This window comes from Melanaphis sacchari, unplaced genomic scaffold (genome assembly GCF_002803265.2).
Source record: "Melanaphis sacchari strain LSU unplaced genomic scaffold, SCAv2.0 Contig74_pilon_pilon, whole genome shotgun sequence".
Lineage (NCBI taxonomy): Eukaryota > Metazoa > Arthropoda > Insecta > Hemiptera > Aphididae > Melanaphis > Melanaphis sacchari.
In genome coordinates, this window is record NW_020271531.1 from 406,858 (window position 1) to 425,161 (window position 18,304).

General features: G+C 26.0%; 1 protein-coding gene across 1 annotated transcript; it reads right to left on the reverse strand.

Annotated features, from left to right (window-relative positions):
• Positions 1-514: 514 nt before the first annotated feature.
• On the reverse strand, positions 515-12,013 carry LOC112601062 (venom serine protease 34-like). Its single transcript, XM_025348477.1, has 6 exons — positions 11,470-12,013; positions 10,333-10,587; positions 8,991-9,192; positions 1,154-1,354; positions 714-1,034; positions 515-638 (listed from the first exon to the last, which is right to left on the reverse strand). The coding sequence occupies exons 1-6, from the start codon at positions 11,824-11,826 to the stop codon at positions 619-621; spliced, it is 1,356 nt and encodes a 451-aa protein (XP_025204262.1). The 5' UTR covers positions 11,827-12,013; the 3' UTR covers positions 515-618.
• Positions 12,014-18,304: the final 6,291 nt, after the last annotated feature.

The window sequence follows — 18,304 nt, forward strand, 5'->3', positions numbered from 1 at the left end:
TCACGATGTCACTAAATTACTAAAAATTAGAAATATACATAATAATACCTAACCTAAAACTGAGTTATAGTTACAATATTTTTTCTGTAATATCAGTTTATAAGAATAGGTACACTTGAAACGTAAAAAACTACATTCACAAAAAAGTAAACGAACCTAATATTTAAAGCTTATCAAAGTCATTATCCATACAATAATTTCTTTCAGTTAATTTAAATTTTTTTTTTTTTTACAAGTAATCTATATAATATATCTATAATCACTCCACGTTACACAAATTAATTACAATAGGTTCCTAGTAAATTAAACTTGCCCAATACCAGAGATTTTACTCTAGACTTGTAGAACTGAACACTATGACATTTAAAAAAATATATAAAATAAAAACCGTCGAGTTCAATTAAATTAAAACACGAGTTTAAATAAAACAATATGTATTCATTATGTTTAGTTTTATAATCATAAATTTTATTTATTACATTTAAAAATATACATTTAATATAGTATTAGATAATTCACATTTTCATTATACTTTTCAGAAAATATGAAAATACATTTATGTAGATTAAAACTCCATAATCACTTACAGAACACACACTACGGCATACAAATATGCAATTAACTGCAATAATATTGTCCTGAAAAATTAAATATTTAAAGATTATTTTACTTTTAGTTTTCGCCAACTGGTTTTAATTGGACTCTTGACTTACCCATTAGAATCACTTTAATCCAATTCATGTTGTTGACTGTCGCCAGTCTGGTGTGCATAGACGGCATCGATTCATCACAGATGAACCTGTTACTAACTACACCAATAACGTTCAATCTTCCAGTAGATGGATCAGTCCATAGAAGAGGGCTGCCCGAATCAACTTGACAAGAATTGACTTTAGTAAAATGTGTACACAACGAATTACGGTCGGTTTCGTTTTTATAAATTTCGGCACATTGTGACGTCGGTACAACCTTAAGGTACGATTTATGGAGAGTGCCAGATACAACATGTTTATTAAAGCTTACAGTTCCCCAGCCTGCAGCGATAGAAGATAATATTCATTATGAAAGTTGGTTAATAAAATAAACAAAAATCGAAAATAAATAGACAACAACAACGTAGATATAGATTCAAAAAAAATTGACGATAACTTACCGAAAACTTTGACGATATCGCCAACGAAATCAGTGTGGATGTGCTTGAATGGAAAACATGCCGGTCCTACTTTAGATGAAAATGGAATTTCTTCTTCGGTTTCAACAATGGCCAAATCATGAGCGACGGATGACGGATCAAACAACGGGTGTATATAAATTTCACTGACCACCACCAATAAATTCGAATCGATACCCCTAGCTGACAATCGATATGCGCACATTACATATGTTATTCTGTATGAATTTTTATAATAAAATTATAGTATTATGTTCTGAGTTAATCAAATATTAAACAATTTGAAAAATTTATTCCAAAATATATGTTGATTAAAAAAAGGAACGCATAGTAAATTTACTTTTTATTTTTAAATTAATCAAATGTAGAAAAATATACCAGCAATACTATAATGAATAATGATGTTAAATTTAAAAGAAATAATACTATTTTATCGTGATATTGTTTTAGTACAGTACAATATTATCGAAAAAATATTAATAATCCATAACACAATTTCATATTATATTACGGCCTAGTGATATATTATCTAATATTTTGTTCGTATTATATTACTGTGTCATACAAATATTATATAATCTCAATTCTTAAGTAATAAATAAAAAATTTAATACTAATAATTTTTATAGTTTAAAAAAAGAGCATTTACTAAACATTAAAAATTTAATTTAATTTATCTACTCATTATAACCTAATCCTAAATAACTATTGCTATAATACTATAAACCGTTAACTCTAAAATTATATTATAACTTAAACAGGATTATCTTAATACATACCATATTAACGTTGAAAAAATAAAATAATATGTTGGATATTATTAAATAATTTTAGATTCTGAACGAAGCGATGAATGTATTGATTTTATAATGAGAAATTTTCAATTTTTTATTGAGTTTTTCTTTTTAAATGTCAATTAAAAATTGTTCGCTAAGTAAAACTTTTTAAAAATGTAATACAAAGCTTCCTATTAGATTTTATTTTTCAAATAAGAAATTTACATAAAAATGTATAGTCACAATTTTTTATAGGCATTTAAAATTAGAATCTTGACAAATTGCATAAGAATTCTGAAAATTAGCAAATTATTTTGTAGTTAAAAATGTATAAGAAATTATGTTTTTATACAAAAGCATTAAAAATTTAACACAATATTTTTTTATAAGTTTATCAAGCAATGTATAAAAAAATAATGTACTAAAAAGCCAAATCAATATTTATGAACTTTTTTTTATAAGTAATATAGAATCTATACAGTTATGCACATTAAGAAGGAAAAGTGAGAAAGGAAATAAAAATAACATTATTGATATTACGTGAATAAGAAGCCACCCATTTTTAGCACTTTACTTGGAATTTAAGTTATTATAGGATTAAATTTCCTATTGTTGGATTCCATACATCCATACGAGTTTCAGAAGAGATTTTTCTATTAGTAATTTAGTTTTTAAAGTTGAGAATTTATTTTTTCAGAACAAAATGTTTAAAATCGGTAACGGGTATTGAGTTGTAGGTTTTTTTTTTTAATATGATTTTGCAATATTAGTATTTTAAAAAGGTTAAGACCTAGATATTTAACAGTGTTATGAAGGGACAAGTAGATTATTTACAGTAATGGATAAAGTCCATGTCTTAAGGTGAATGTTGTATAAATGGATTTGTTATTATTTAATAGAATTCAACATTTAGTTTATGAGCATTTTAATTTAAAATTTTTACGACATTCAATATTTAACTATAAAATAATTGTTTCTTCTCAAACAATTGTTGATACTTTGTTATATTTCAAAATGTTTACCAAATTTTTATACTATCACTTTCATTATAAGATTACATTTTCAAATATTTTAATTATTTTTTGATCTATTTATAGATATGACAAGTTTTTAAAAATGTAAAATATTTAAAATTCTTGAAAATTTAATGCAAAATCTTATATGAATAAATTATTCTCACATCTGTATAAAAATATTAAAATATTTGTACAGTATAATATTGTATGTAATACAATTTTTTATATGCATTCAAAGTTAGAATTTTGACGAAATTCGTCAAAATCGCAAAAATTGCAAACTTTAATGTAGTTGCAAATTCATTAAAACTTTTTATTTTCTATATCTAAGTTTTGAAAATTTTGAATACAAGATTCCTCATGATTAATTCATACTACAATTAAAAAATCTAATAAATAAATAAAGACAATTACTTTATATAGGTAGATATTTTAAATTCAAATTAGGACTTAATTTTTTATTTAAAGACAATTCTTACATGACCGAACCATTCGTTGAACACATGATCACAGACTATCTAAAATCTATCAATACAAAATTAATCACAGGATATCCCACACTTAAACTCAATCATGAACAAAACCTTGACTTAATCGATTTTCTCAGTTAATCTAATTTGTTTAACTTTATTTAAAATCTAATTGTAATATAATATTTGTATACATAAGCAGTATGTATGAAGTACCGAGTAACTGTCATAACCGCGAATCCAAAAAAGCCAATGTCAAAGTAGCGACAGAAAAATAGCTTAGCATAAAATAGCTAAAAGATAAAATAGCGAATGTTCAAAATAGCTTAAGTATATTATTTTAAAATTATTATTCTTATTATTAATCTGTATTAATAGTATTACTTATAACTTATAAGTTATAAAGATATAGATAATCATAATCAGATTTATAACTGGGAGTTGTGGAATTATTAGAACATGATGTATTTGCCAAAGACTAATAATTCTGTCGAAGGTAATTAATTTTTATAAATAAATATATCTAAAATATATAAGGTATGTTCAACAGATTTTTACATATTATACAGGTTGAAATTGTGGTTTTAATAATTTACTTGGATCGGATCAATACTTTGGAAACTTATAGAAAGATTTAAATAAAATCAGACTAACGCGGAAATTAAAGTAGAGCAATACATAAGCAGACAAAATCCAATAAAAAATAAATAAAAAAATATCAAGATATTACATTAAGAATTTTAGAAATTCAAAAACAATATATGGAAAGAAATATTGTAAATTATTTGAAAGGCATTACCTAAAGTTTTTAAATTTTATTTAATGTATGACTAAACACTGATGTATCACTAAAAATTATTATAAATTATAATAATAATTTTAAACATTCACTATTATGTCTTTTAGCTATTTTGACATTTGCTTTTTTGGAATCACGGTATTGACGTGATACCAAAAGTACCATGTAACTAATAGAGTTAAAAAAAAATCAATAATGAAATGAAAAACGTAAATAAAAAAAAGCATTGTAAAAATAAAAATGCAATTGTATAAAAAGCAAAAGTAAATTTATCATGGAAACTAAAAAGTATAACGGTGTAAAATTTGACCGTTCATATCGCGATTTTATATTTATATAGGTACTAATAATACTCAATTCTGAAATAAGATATCAAAATCAGTTTGATATTCAAATAAATAAAACAGACCGTCTATAACGTCTAAAAGTTACATAATGACGTCTTAGTTTGTGTGCATGTTCCAAGCAATATAGTATAATATACAATTACGGCGTGTTTTATTAATTGAAATATCTCAACAATACCTACAGAATTAATTAAATTTAAGAAAAATAGCGATAAATTGTATTATCACATGTGCATCATAACATTTTATGATATATTGAAATTCGTTGTTTGAAGATGCTTCAAAGCGTCTAATATTAAGTTTCCAAGAAAATTCTTATCAAACGCTTTTTCTTGATAAAGTACATACACAACCGTCAAACAGGGATGAAGTTAAAGTCAATAAATGTTTAGTCCGTATGATGTATAAGGCTGCAACTTTCAATAAATCCTGTTGAAATTTATTGGGAAGAACTTGAAAATTTAGATAGCCAAACTCAAGCTCAAATACCATCAATTGAAATCAAATTCAACACACCCATAATAGTGATCTACACAACACCTAATGTACAAAAAATATTTTGTAGTTTAAGCATGTTTTATAATGAAACTATTATTGGATTGAAAAGTATACACCAATTCAACTATTTTTTATATAAATTAATTAACTGAGACACAATTTACATGGGCTATCTAAAAAAAATCTAACTTAGTTTTGTACACAAGACACACTTATAAAATAAATACTTTTTTAAGGAAAACGCTTAAGAATATTCAGATATTTAATAGAATATATTATTTTAAAGTACATTTGAGAATTTTATTTTTTATGTTAATATACCACAATAGTTATTTTTCTTATCTAATTTAAATTAAAAATTATACACTTTTTTCTTTATTGATCCATTAAAAAATTAATTTGAACTATCAATTTTCTTATGACTTTCAATGTTCTAACTTATCGTTATTAACAATTTTATAATTATTAAAATGTATAAATTTAAAATTTAAATGTTAGTTAAATTACTTTTAAACATAAATGGTTTAAATCGTAAAAAAAATAAATGAAAAAATGGTAGTTAGAGGACGAAAACCCTTTTATAACGTGACATAATTTTGTTTAGTCGTAGATCTTTTTTCACATTTACTGCTAAAAGTTCTTACAATTCTTAAATAATTTATATAATATAACACTTTTTATAAAAAGGTTCCACGTTACTTATATTTTTTTAAAAGACACAAGAGGGATTAACATTTAAAATATATATTTTACAGAAAATAATAAACGACCTCATTTATTCATTAATTTGTTCACAAAAATAAAACAAATCATATTAAGATATTTTCTTAAATAATAAATTGTGTTTAATAAAAACTAAATATTTTAAGAATAATAGAAAACTTATTATCGAATAAAAAAAACCCCTGTGTGTAATGTATAATCTAAACTTTATTAAATCTCAGAAAACAACATCTTATAACTTTTACTTTACGATGTAGATTAGGTACATATTACTTTGTAAATTTCAGATTTTAAACAAGGTTAAAAATATTTAATAAAAAGGTATAACCATTTTATAACCAGCGATAATTTTAAGTTTGCTTAAATATAATATATTTAAGTTTTGCTAAAATATATTAGTTTTTTTTTACTTCAACATCATCGCTTATAAAAGCAACAAAATATCTTCAGTTTACAACTATGAGGATAGTTTTTGGATCTAGTTGGTATTTAAAAGTTAAATTTTCCCAGTACTTTTCAAGATAATAAAATTATAAAAAACTAAAATTAAATTACGCGTGGAAATTTGGAATATTTGTGTGAACCAATTATAAACTGAATCGGTATTGCTTTTTTCTTTTGTTATAATTCAAAAACGAATAACTATAAAAGATATTTTTAAAATTATAGCAAAGGTTAGGTTTAGCAACTTAAAATTTTTTACATGGTTCCTATTTAATGTAATGTAGGCAATTATTAAGAAGGGATTTTTGGAAATTGGTTTTAATGTAAATATAGAAAAAATTATTCCACATATTATATTATAATACTATCATAGGTATTTTTCACGAGTTTATTAAGATCGTTCTAAAAATAACTGAAACTACCTGAAAATAATATTAGTTTTATAATTAATAATTATATAGTTTTAAATTTTTTATGAATTGAGTATCAAATAATGTATTCGAATAAGGTTTGTGTTTTATATTTTATCGTATTGTAGTAATAAAAATACGAATATAATATGCTTTACATACTTTTATCTTTTTAGCGATAGTATAGTATTCTATGAACTACACTGGTTATACAACTAGTAACTGTTCATAGTGAAAAAATCTCATAGTATTATATTCAGTGAAAAAAGCAAACGTATAAATATGTCATTGGTGGTTTTAAATTTTCATTTCATAAATGCCTAAAAAATTATATCGAATTATGGCAATGTATAAAAAGAACATGTAAATAAAAATTTAAAATGAAATAATTATTGAAAAACATCTCACACAACCATGAATTCAAAGAAAGAAATATTTTAACCAGGCGAATAGAGACTAATTCTTTAAAATGAAAAGTACAAGAAAGTTCTCGTGAAAAGCCATTTAAGTTATTGCATAATGAATTACAGAGTGATATAGAAACACTAACATATAATGATTATATTTGATTAAAAAATATATGCACGATAGTAGAAAAAGTATTCAACCGAGTATTTCTTAAAGTTTAAACAATATTTATAAAACACTAAATGATTTTAAATAAAAACAAATGGTGAAGAAGACTTTTTATTAATTAATGATAGTGTAAATAACATAATTATTTTTTCAACTGAAAATTTAAAATTTAAATGTAAATCTAGTATAATTTATATGAGTGGCACGTTTAAAAGTTGTTAAAATATTTACACAAATGTTCATTATTCATACTATTTATAATAACCACTATATTCCTATTATATTTTATTTGCTAAATCGTAGAAGTACAGAATGTTATTCACAAACTTTTACACATACTTTCAATGAATGCAATAAACAAAATTTTAAATTGTATACCTTTAATTGTTTATGCTGATATTAAAGTAACAGTTTACATAGATCTATTCATTATTTATTCAAAAACAAATATTAAAAGTTTTAAATTTCATCTAGGCTGAAATTTATAGTGAAAGATCCAGAATCTAGGATTAAGAGGTGATTATAAAAAAAAAAAAATGTAGAGTAGGTATTTACCTAAAACGTTTTTTTGGACATTCGTTCTTACCACCAAACAAAGTTGAAAACTGTTTTACAAACTATTTGAAGTTCTAAATCAACCAAATGACTAACAATAGCAAAATTTCACGAAATATTTATTAAAAAATTGTATTAATCTAAACGTAAAATTCCCTCCAATATTATTGTCTGAATTTAAACCTAGTACAATAGAGACTACAAACCCATGAGAATTCTTTGATTTACACTTCATTTCTATGTTTTATTTTGTTAACCCAAATACATTTAAATTTATATATGTTTTAAAAAAAATAATTAAAATCAACGTTATTAATAAAATGAGAAATCCAGAGGAAAGAAAAAAAATTGTATAATATCTAAGGAAATTTCGTAAATTAAAAAATTACAGAAAAAATATTGGGAAAAATTAATTACTACGAATTTGTTGAATCTATATCTTGTAAAAAATGTAAACCCAATAATTAACTTATTAACTATTGAACAACCAGACGACAAATGTTTGTAAATCACGAAAATTATAGTAAAGATTATAAAATATAATATTTTAATCATACCTATAATAACTAGATGTTTAGATACAAGTAGTCCTATATCAGTAAAAATAAGAAAGACATTTTTTTTTTTTTTTGGGGGGGGGGGGGAAGGGACTCAACTGGTACAGTATGGTTTTTAAATTTTAACACAGGACCCAATTAGTACAGCATTGATCACAACATGGTCAACATGGAACGTGGACTAGTACAATATAATTTTTTACACGGGACCCAATTGGTATACAATATAACTCTGAGACCCAACTAGAGTGTGCCGAATTTTCTCGGGAAGAGAGGGTACAAATATATCTAAACCGATTTGCTCATGAAACTATTACAATCAAATATCGAAATATACAGAACGTCGTATTTATTAAATTAGTTCGTTTTTTACCGGGCGAAATCGTATAATATATTGTAATACGTAGCTGGCATATATAATATATATGCAATATAAATATTGATACAAATATTTTGCACATGGTGTTTATATTTACCTACGAGATATTTTATTGTTTGAACCGTACACAAAATATATGTATAACGCGTGATACAGTACATTATCGCCTTACGGGTCTATGAAGTACTTCTTGTCCCCCCCCCCCCCGGACGCGAATTCCCAAAACCAATACATGACAATCGTTTATTAGTATTTTAATGTACACCAACCTAGAGAGGTCATGTCGTGGTCGCCGACGAGAAGGGTAATTCGAAAAAGATTAATGTTTATCAGACAGTGGGCTGCAGTCAGTGCGTGATGTCTGTCGATGACCGTCGCGCTGCAAAACATTTTTGCTGTCTCCCCGTCGATCAGCGAAGCTAATAACGGATACTCGCTCACGCCGGCTGTTCCCCTATTCGTGAATTTTCCCTGTGAATATCGAGATCTATTAGTCTATGAATTTGTTATAAACCGATATAAAAAGACCATAAAATAACACAATTGAACATCAAACAAATTAATTAAGATAAAATAATTGTTCCAAGTATATAATATTATAGGTACACGATTAATGTAAAATAATGAAAAATTAAAATAAAACTTTAGAGAAATGTCAAATGTAGGTACCTATTCATAAAATGTTGAAGTGACTCTTTAGTTTTTACTAAAAACACCATCTATATTATAATTCATAAGTTATGATAGTTACAGACTTATGAGTATAAGATATAATATATGCACATAGAAAAATATTTTCATGAATGATTTATTTTCTGATTAAATATAATTATAATGTTTTATGTATATTCTGATTAAATTAACAAATACGACATTAGTTGTATCCTGACATAGTTTTGGAAATTATTGTATTTATTGGGTTTTAATAGACTTCAGTTACAAAACATTTTTAAAATATTTATAGTCAAAAATATGAACTAACTAATGAAAGAAATTGTAATAGAAAAATTATATATTCAAATAGCAGGAGTTATCCTGATTAAAAGTTGAAATACACTGATCAAATATACTATTACTACATATATTGTGTATTTAAAATTGTGTTTAATCTTCAAGGTAATAAAAGTGAGTTTTCTCTCCAAGCTTACATCGAAATTTGCAAAGCAATGCGGTTGTATTCCCCGTGAAAATATAAATTATAAATTTATATCATCTCTCATGTTAAACTTTTCGAAATGTTTCCACGAAAATATGAACTTTGCCTTATGTTGCGTCAAAATAACACAATTCTCCGGTTTACAAAATACCTGTATCTATTCATGATAATTCAAGAAACTGCTGTCCTCTACGAAATTTCAGAAAAGTTTAAAAATACTTTCAATATTTTGTAATTCGTGAATGTATTACGTAATACGAAACTATGTATTAACATTATATGGTTTGTACAAAGGTTACTGAAATGGTCTTAAAACTCTAAAATATTATAAGCTAGTTAAGCTTCGTCTACAAATAACAAATGAACAACCACCCCTCACCCCTTCCCCATCCCAAAGCAAAGTCTTAATTATAATAATTATTACAATTTTCATTATTATCGTTATAGTTTTATACCTGGTGTTGCACTCCACATTCGCAAAAATTCGAGTTCGTCACGATTTCCGAGCTCCGAAATTCTGCGAGACTCACACCCATCAAGCATGAGAACCGTCCGCCGATAGTATGACGTTTCGCTACGAATTTAACGTACATACTGTTGGTGAGGCTGATAATCGTGTACGAATTGGATCCACAGTATCTGATACCATCCGTAAAGTTAGCGTTGCCAGTTCGAGACACGATTAATGCGTCCGATTCACAAAGTTGACTCTATGGAAAAACATACACGCAGTTAACACATCAAAGCATTTATAACGATTATGTAAAATATAAACCGTTTTGTTACAAATACACAAACATCTATAAACAGAATTATGTATTTTATTTTATTTATATGCAGATTTAGTGACACTTAATTTATTATTATTTATATGCTAGTGCCCAAATTGCTAATACGACTGATACTAAATGTAACAATAATAATTTAACTAATATATACAATATAATAAAATATTTAATTTAAATGATAAATAAAATATAAGAATAGCGATCATAAAAGAGAGTTTCATTTTATTGTTAGTTGGAAATGGATAGGAATATTTGTACGTGTATAAGACAAGGGACATCAATCCAGGTTCAAGAATTCACCGTAGGTATATATTAAATTTATAAAGAGAAAGAGAGAGAGAGAGAGAGAACGAGAGAGTAGATTTCGGATGAGATAATTTATTTTCGTCGAAGAACTTTTTGAAAAATGTATTATTTGCTTTATATTTTATACCCACGGACTGCGATCAAATACATGTATATTTTTCACCTTTCGATATGTATTAGTTGTTACTATAAGAATGTATACACTAAAAATGTATCAACTGAAATGAGCTATAGAGAGTTGAGACAAAACAAGGATTTTATAAAAATAAAGCTATAATCAAGTATGGGTCTAAGTCTAACAAGCGATCAAAATGTTATTAACCGTTAAATATTCGCTGGTCAAATAAGTTATATTATAATAAAGACTTGAACTCAAGTGTGTTTGCAGATGGGGCAATCTTATTAAATATTCACCAGTACATGGCACAGAATATAGGTACCTACGCATTAACCAGGTGCGTTGCACAATAGTTTTCGGGTAAGTAAATACTGGCATACCTCGGGCAAATCAAACGCGTAACAACTCAACACCAACCGGTCGGTGGGCGAAGGCGTCTTGGCGAACCACCGGCATTCTCGGTCTTGCTCGCTGGTCGGGTACGGGTCTGGAAAACCTGGCGAGTACAAATAGTACGAACTGTTGCCGGGCTCGATGATCTGGTAAAACTCGCAGGCGCTGCCGTCGAAACGATAATAACCGTAATCGTAGTAGTCTTCCAATTCCGTGGCACAAGTCGTCGTGACGGCGCAGCACCACCACAACATCAACCACGCACCGATCGTCGACAATTGCGTCAACAGAAATGATGACGACGACGACTGACCGCCACCGAACGTCATCCCGCGGTGCATCATCAAATTTTTATTATTATACGGTTTTCGGGTTTACCGCGTTCTTGCACGAGTCTCGCGTGTGTAATGGTTATATTATGGTATATATCGCGAAAAACCACGAAAATTCAGACTTTTCAGTCGTTAGCTCTGTTGGACGGCGCACCACCGTCAGTTATTGTCGAATGAATCGGACGGCTACAATGTGACGTGCGGGGAAGGCCGCCGACGTTGCATTAACGATATAATTATATGGCGTAATACATCATTATCGGTAAATTATAATATATGGACAATGCGCACTGCAGCGCACATATACCTTACAATAACACCGCGGTAGATAATGGTTTACATATGCATATAATAGAAATCGAATAGGAAACGCACCGGCTCGCCGACGGTTTTGAGTCGTAATTCAATTAATTAAACTTGGGGTGTCGGCAGATAATTGCGCACGGTAGGTATCTAGGCATAGGTATAATAACAGTTAAAATATGCAGACGCTGAATATTTTAATTAGAACGCGCTCGGCGGCGATAAATACAATTTCTCCACGTGTCGCCGTCCGACCCGCGGTGTGTGATCGCCTTTTTCGCTCACCTAGACAATGAGTGAAACAATACACTGCATTTTGATGAAAAATAAATAAAATGATACTACAAAGCCGCCGGGCGGTTAGGTTAAATGGATGACCACAACTGAACGTAAAGAGCGGGTGGGGCTTGGGATCGTTAATCGTGAAAACAACAATAAATTACTAAAATTCGACCAAACGGTTTTAAGAGATGTGCTGGTATTAATCAAAAAAAATTATAAGCTATTTGTAAAAAAATGATATAAATATAAATATTATATTGTGTCTTAATCACAATATATATATATATATTTAATATAATCTAAATATATCGATTATACTTTCACAATTTTTTTATATTAAAAAAATAAATGAATACATTAAAACGTTGAATGTTTAACCATCCAGGATTCTGTAAGTCAGTTATACTCAATCTCTTTTTTACCTAGGCCACATATGTATTTTTGCTACGCTACGCAGGCCGCAATATATAATTAAGTCACTTTGTTGAAAAGAAAGAGAAATGAGTGATTCATAACGAATAAAAATTAATCAATTTTGATGGGTCACAGGATAAGTGTTATGAGTTGACTTATGAGTCTACATGGCTATATTATATTATAATATATTAATATAATAATGTAATGCCGAATCGACTCTGAGTAGCCGTAATAAATCTGAGCCCTCTCCGAGATTTTTTATTATTATAATATAGATTAATAAAGAAGAGGCAAAGAGGTAAGAGTATTACATGCCATAATAAATAACCCTTATCAGTCATTATCAAGGAGTATTATTAAACACCGCCCAAATTTTTTTAAATTTAAACATTCCATTTCCATTTGGGAATATAAAAATTCGAATAAAAACATTGAGTGAAAATTGGGAAAAACAGTGAAAATCATTCAATGTCTGGAAGTCTTTTTTGATAAATGATTCGAACATAAAAATATCCAACTTGCGTGCATTACTAACAGCACATTGGATTGCTAATAATAGAATTAGAACTGAACAAAACAAATGTGACTATGCTCTGATAAATAGAATATCAATATATCAGAATGATCTAATTGAGAATGTAGTGAAGAACAAACAATCTGTATTACGTTGAATTATGTTCTACATCTAAATTTTAAGAAGCCATTCAATTTCTTGAAATCGAGGTTGAAGCTGTCGAGTAGTTGAAAATTTATTTCTGCGTTTATAATCTTTATTCATGTGAACATTAAAATATCACAATTTTAATAAAATTATGCCCCGTTAAATTGCGTGTGTTATTAATGTGGTAATTTATTTACTTCGAAAGTGTATGAGTATACGTCTAAAGCTGTAATATATTATATGGAATAATAAGCCACGATAATAGTTTATGTTATAATAAAACATGCTGAGGAGGCATAAACAACATTCATAAACACAGTACTATTACTCAAAAAATTATTATAAAAGTAGCTTAATCCCTTTCGTCAACATACCCATCAACCGGGTTTTTTTTTAACTATACGAATATATTATCTGTTTATAAATTTAAATAATACATTAAACAAATTCTTATAAAATGTATACAAAGACACATACTCTATGATATAGAAATTATATAAAGAAGAACAGGAAAGTTCATAAAATAAAACTATATATTTACTAATTCAAGAAGTTTCCCCGATTACATGGTAAAAAACTATAATCAACAATTTGGATAATAATTTAAAGAGTCTAATAAAAAAATTAAGTGAAATTTAGTCAAATAAAACCAATAATATACTCGTAATTAATAAAATAGTTAATAACTTAAATAAAAATATATATAACAATCATATTATAAAAATCAATATGTGTTAATATTTAAAGAAACTTTGATGTTAATATTAGTAATATAATTTAATCAATACTGATTTATACTTAAAAATTGCACCAAATTTTCAACTATATAAGAAATTATTGTAGATATACATTATTATTATATTAATCTAGGAATTCTGTATACCAGATACGAGCTTAGCTCAATAAGTGTAGGTACGTATTAACTCTTATTATTTATTATTATTATTATTGTATAAAATTAAATTATGCTAAAATAAATAATAATAAAATATATTTTCGTGTATGATGTAAAGAAAATATTTAAATTATTTTTTTTGAAATAAATAAATTTATCAAAAAAGTATGCACTTGTCTACTAAATATACTATTTAATACGCATATTATTATGCATTTTCGTATTCTTATACTTGTATTTAATTAGAAAACAAATTAATGACAATCGTAGTAAATGTATTACCAACGTTCAATTTTAATTGTATTCATTATAATATATAGGGTCGAGGTGCTCACAGTAGTATTTTTTTTATCTTTCCGATAACAATTTATCAAACGTTTTTTTATTTAACAATTATTTATTTTAATTGAATCGCGCAGTTATCGTTTCCAACTAGTAAAAAAAAATTAAACATTTTCAAATAAAAATAATAAAATTTAACAATCTTAAGTCACTAGGGTAACATATTTTTATTGATATAAATATTTGTAATATTTACCCATAATTGATTTTATTACATAAATTATATCAAAAAAACATTAAATGGATATACTCACAACTAATTTAAAATTGAAACGTTAGAAAAATTAAATATTTGATCTTTATATTGTAGCTTCAGGTAAAATAATGAAGATATAGGTACACTTCTATCAAACAATGCTCAGTTATTCGATTAAAATAAACAAAATTATACCACAATAACCTAACTGAGACATTAGAAATTGAAATATTATAGCTGGTAGAGAATGATATTTCAAAATTGTAGACGCAAACGAACAGTTTTATAAATATATAAAAACATAACTTGTAGATTAATTTTAAATATTATGTTTTTCCATAAAATATGAACAGTCTGGCACAACAATTAAAAATAATAATATTTATAGATTTATAATACTATTCACTAAATTTAAAAACAAATATAATGATATTATAATTACTTGTTATTTAATTTATCACCTTAATAACATTCAAAAGTTAGTTTAAACTAGGTTGCATTTATAAAAGCCAAATTCAGGCTGTAAATTGATGGTTGAAGCTTGGTTAATTTGTAGGTATATTGGGCCTTCCTCACACACTAAAAACATACAACTAAATATCAGTCATGTTTTTATCTAATGATTCTAATTTATAATTACATTGTTTAAAACTTTACACCACATAATTAATATATTATTATATCTCAAAATATCGTGTTTAAATAATCATGCACTTATTCAAATGAATTTCCTTAGATTCCTGTTAGTCAAATTAATTATTAAATATTTCAATATTTATTATTTTACTATACAGATGGTACGTGGGCACGTGGCCATTTCATTTATTAAATAAAAATGGCTGAAAAAATAAACGATATACAAACGTATAATATTCTCAATGTCATATATTCGGAATACAGTACTATACAAACTTTAGTATTGTAGTAGGTAAGTATATAAAACGAAAAGTGAAGACTTATTTATTACATTATATTATTATGTGTGATAGTTAAGTTTTTAATTATTGAATTAATTCCAGTATAATGCAAAATGATAAACACTATAATATAGCTCAAATACGATTTAATCTGTAGGCCGTAGGGTGTTAAGTAGCGATCAATAGTTACGAGTTTATAAAATTAAAATATAAAATTCAGTTTCATTGAAAATTATATCTTATACTGCGATTTTTCAACGCACTAAAACAGTTGAAAGTCCTTCAATTGTGTTTTTCACAATATTTCTAACACTACTGAATTTTCCTTACTGTCAAAATAACTCTGCGTTAATTTATCAAATCTGACATTGACAAAGTAATTTAGCGTTTTGTTCGGGTATTTTATCACCATGAGCTATTGAAAATTCATTGTCAGGACCACTTAGGAAACGATAATACTGAGATTAATATTAAAAAAAAACTTAAGCTGAAAATCTCTAGAAAGCAATAGTACCTACTAAATAAATCGTTACAAATCATTAAGAAAACCATAAGAAAATGTTCAGAATAAAATGTATGTAATTATATAAAAATAAAATAATAAAAATAATTTTTCAAACCAAATGCTGCATATTTAATAGACTGAAATTACTATTTCTCAATACATGTTTAACATAGGTATTCACTCTTACTCGACTCTTTAACAAGCTTATTAATTAACATCGAAATCAGTAACAGTCAAGATAGATTTTAATAATATACAGTTAGATATTATAGAATTTTACAAGCATTTTAATACTTCTTAAGATTGTAAATACTTATTAAATTTTATTTTTTATCTTTAATTTAAAATTAAAACTTTTCATTTCTGACTATGAGAATTTTAAGATTCTAGAATTCAGAAAATTATTTATTTTTGTAAATTATCTACTGTTTTGCTACATTTAGTTAGGTATATGAAATATATTTTTATTTTTGTTTTTACAAACGACAATTTGTTATGTTGAGTCTCAAAATGAGAAGTTGTAATGAATGTATATTTATAGTTAAGCGTAGGTGAAAGTGTATAGTGAATACAAGTAAAACCACTTCAATAAGTATGGAATATTAAAATGCAAAATATTTAACATTTTAAATCCTAGTATCGGCAGCGGGTGATGCGACCATTGTATTTGATTTGATGATAATATTTTAGTATTAACTTGGAAAAATTACCTACATTATATTTATAAATCAATTTTTAATGAATTAATGGTGTACCAAAGTTCTTAGACTAGTATTTACTTTGTCAATAAAAAAGCTTTGCTTACAATTTTTTGAACTTAATCAATCTAAAACTTTAATTTTAAATACACCAAATATAAACGCATATCAAAAAATCTATGATTAATAGTTTTATATAAAAATATGTAATTTAATTTTGCGATCAGTAAAACAATACTTTTGTAAATTTAAGCAATTTATTTATATAACATAGGTAACTTTAAGTTGTATTCAACGTTGTTACTTATTACTGAGTTGTTAGCAATAAAAATAAAAATAAATATTATACACGATAAAAAATATGTATTTTTACACTAATAATAATATAAGTAAATTCATTAAAATATTTCATAAATAAATAGATGTGCTTAAATATTTTTTAATTGTCACTATTATGCCTTATTAAAAAACAATTCATTAATTTTTATGCCGAGAAAAAAATATTCAATACATTTTGTTTAAAATACAAAATATAAATACAAATAATTAAATAAACATAAAATTTAAAAAAAATAAACATAAATAAAAAAAAAATAAAATAATAAGCTTAAATAGCTTGTTACTAATTACTAATTATTATTCTGAAGACTATAGCTACAAAATTATAAATCACGTTTTAAAACACTTGTTTTAAATAAAAAAAAAACGGATAATAAGCTTACAAAATTTATAACTCGCCTACGTTGAAATCAAAGTTTAAATTAAATCACATAATTTGGCTACCAGAATATAAAATAAACCTTAAGATTTCTAGCAATACAGAACGCGATCTCAATAAACAGTATTTTAACATTAACATGACTAATGGAGTCTCTGGTTATTAGTTCCAAATGAAAACTTTAAAAAATACATAAATATAAAAGTACGTGTGTGTCGTATACGTGACGTATGTGTATTATAAATATCAATCCTCAAACAACTACTGCTTCTGATACTTACCTATTCATATTTAGGTCAAAATGCAATCCTATCAATAATTTCAAAAAAAAATTAACAATATTTCACTAGTCAATAAATTGATTTTATCATTTATTTTGATAAAGTATACGTATTATCCATGTAAATCGTAAATTATATGACGTATATAAATGTAATAACGAGTAGAGGTACCTTCACAGGCTTCACACAACAACTGCTGCAATGTATTTTTTAACGTAATAATACCTAATCAATTATTTAATTTTCGGTGAAGGTATCTACAATTAATACTATAA

Excerpts from the sequence above, each read along its gene's own strand:
- LOC112601062 (XM_025348477.1), bottom strand. The coding sequence starts at position 11,826 with ATGATGCACCGCGGGATGACGTTCGGTGGCGGTCAGTCGTCGTCGTCA. Across the intron at positions 1,355-8,990 it reads CCACGACATGACCTCTCTAG|CTAGGGGTATCGATTCGAAT; the intron begins GTTGGTGTACAT and ends ATCGATTGTCAG. Across the intron at positions 639-713 it reads GATTAAAGTGATTCTAATGG|GACAATATTATTGCAGTTAA; the intron begins GTAAGTCAAGAG and ends TTAATTTTTCAG.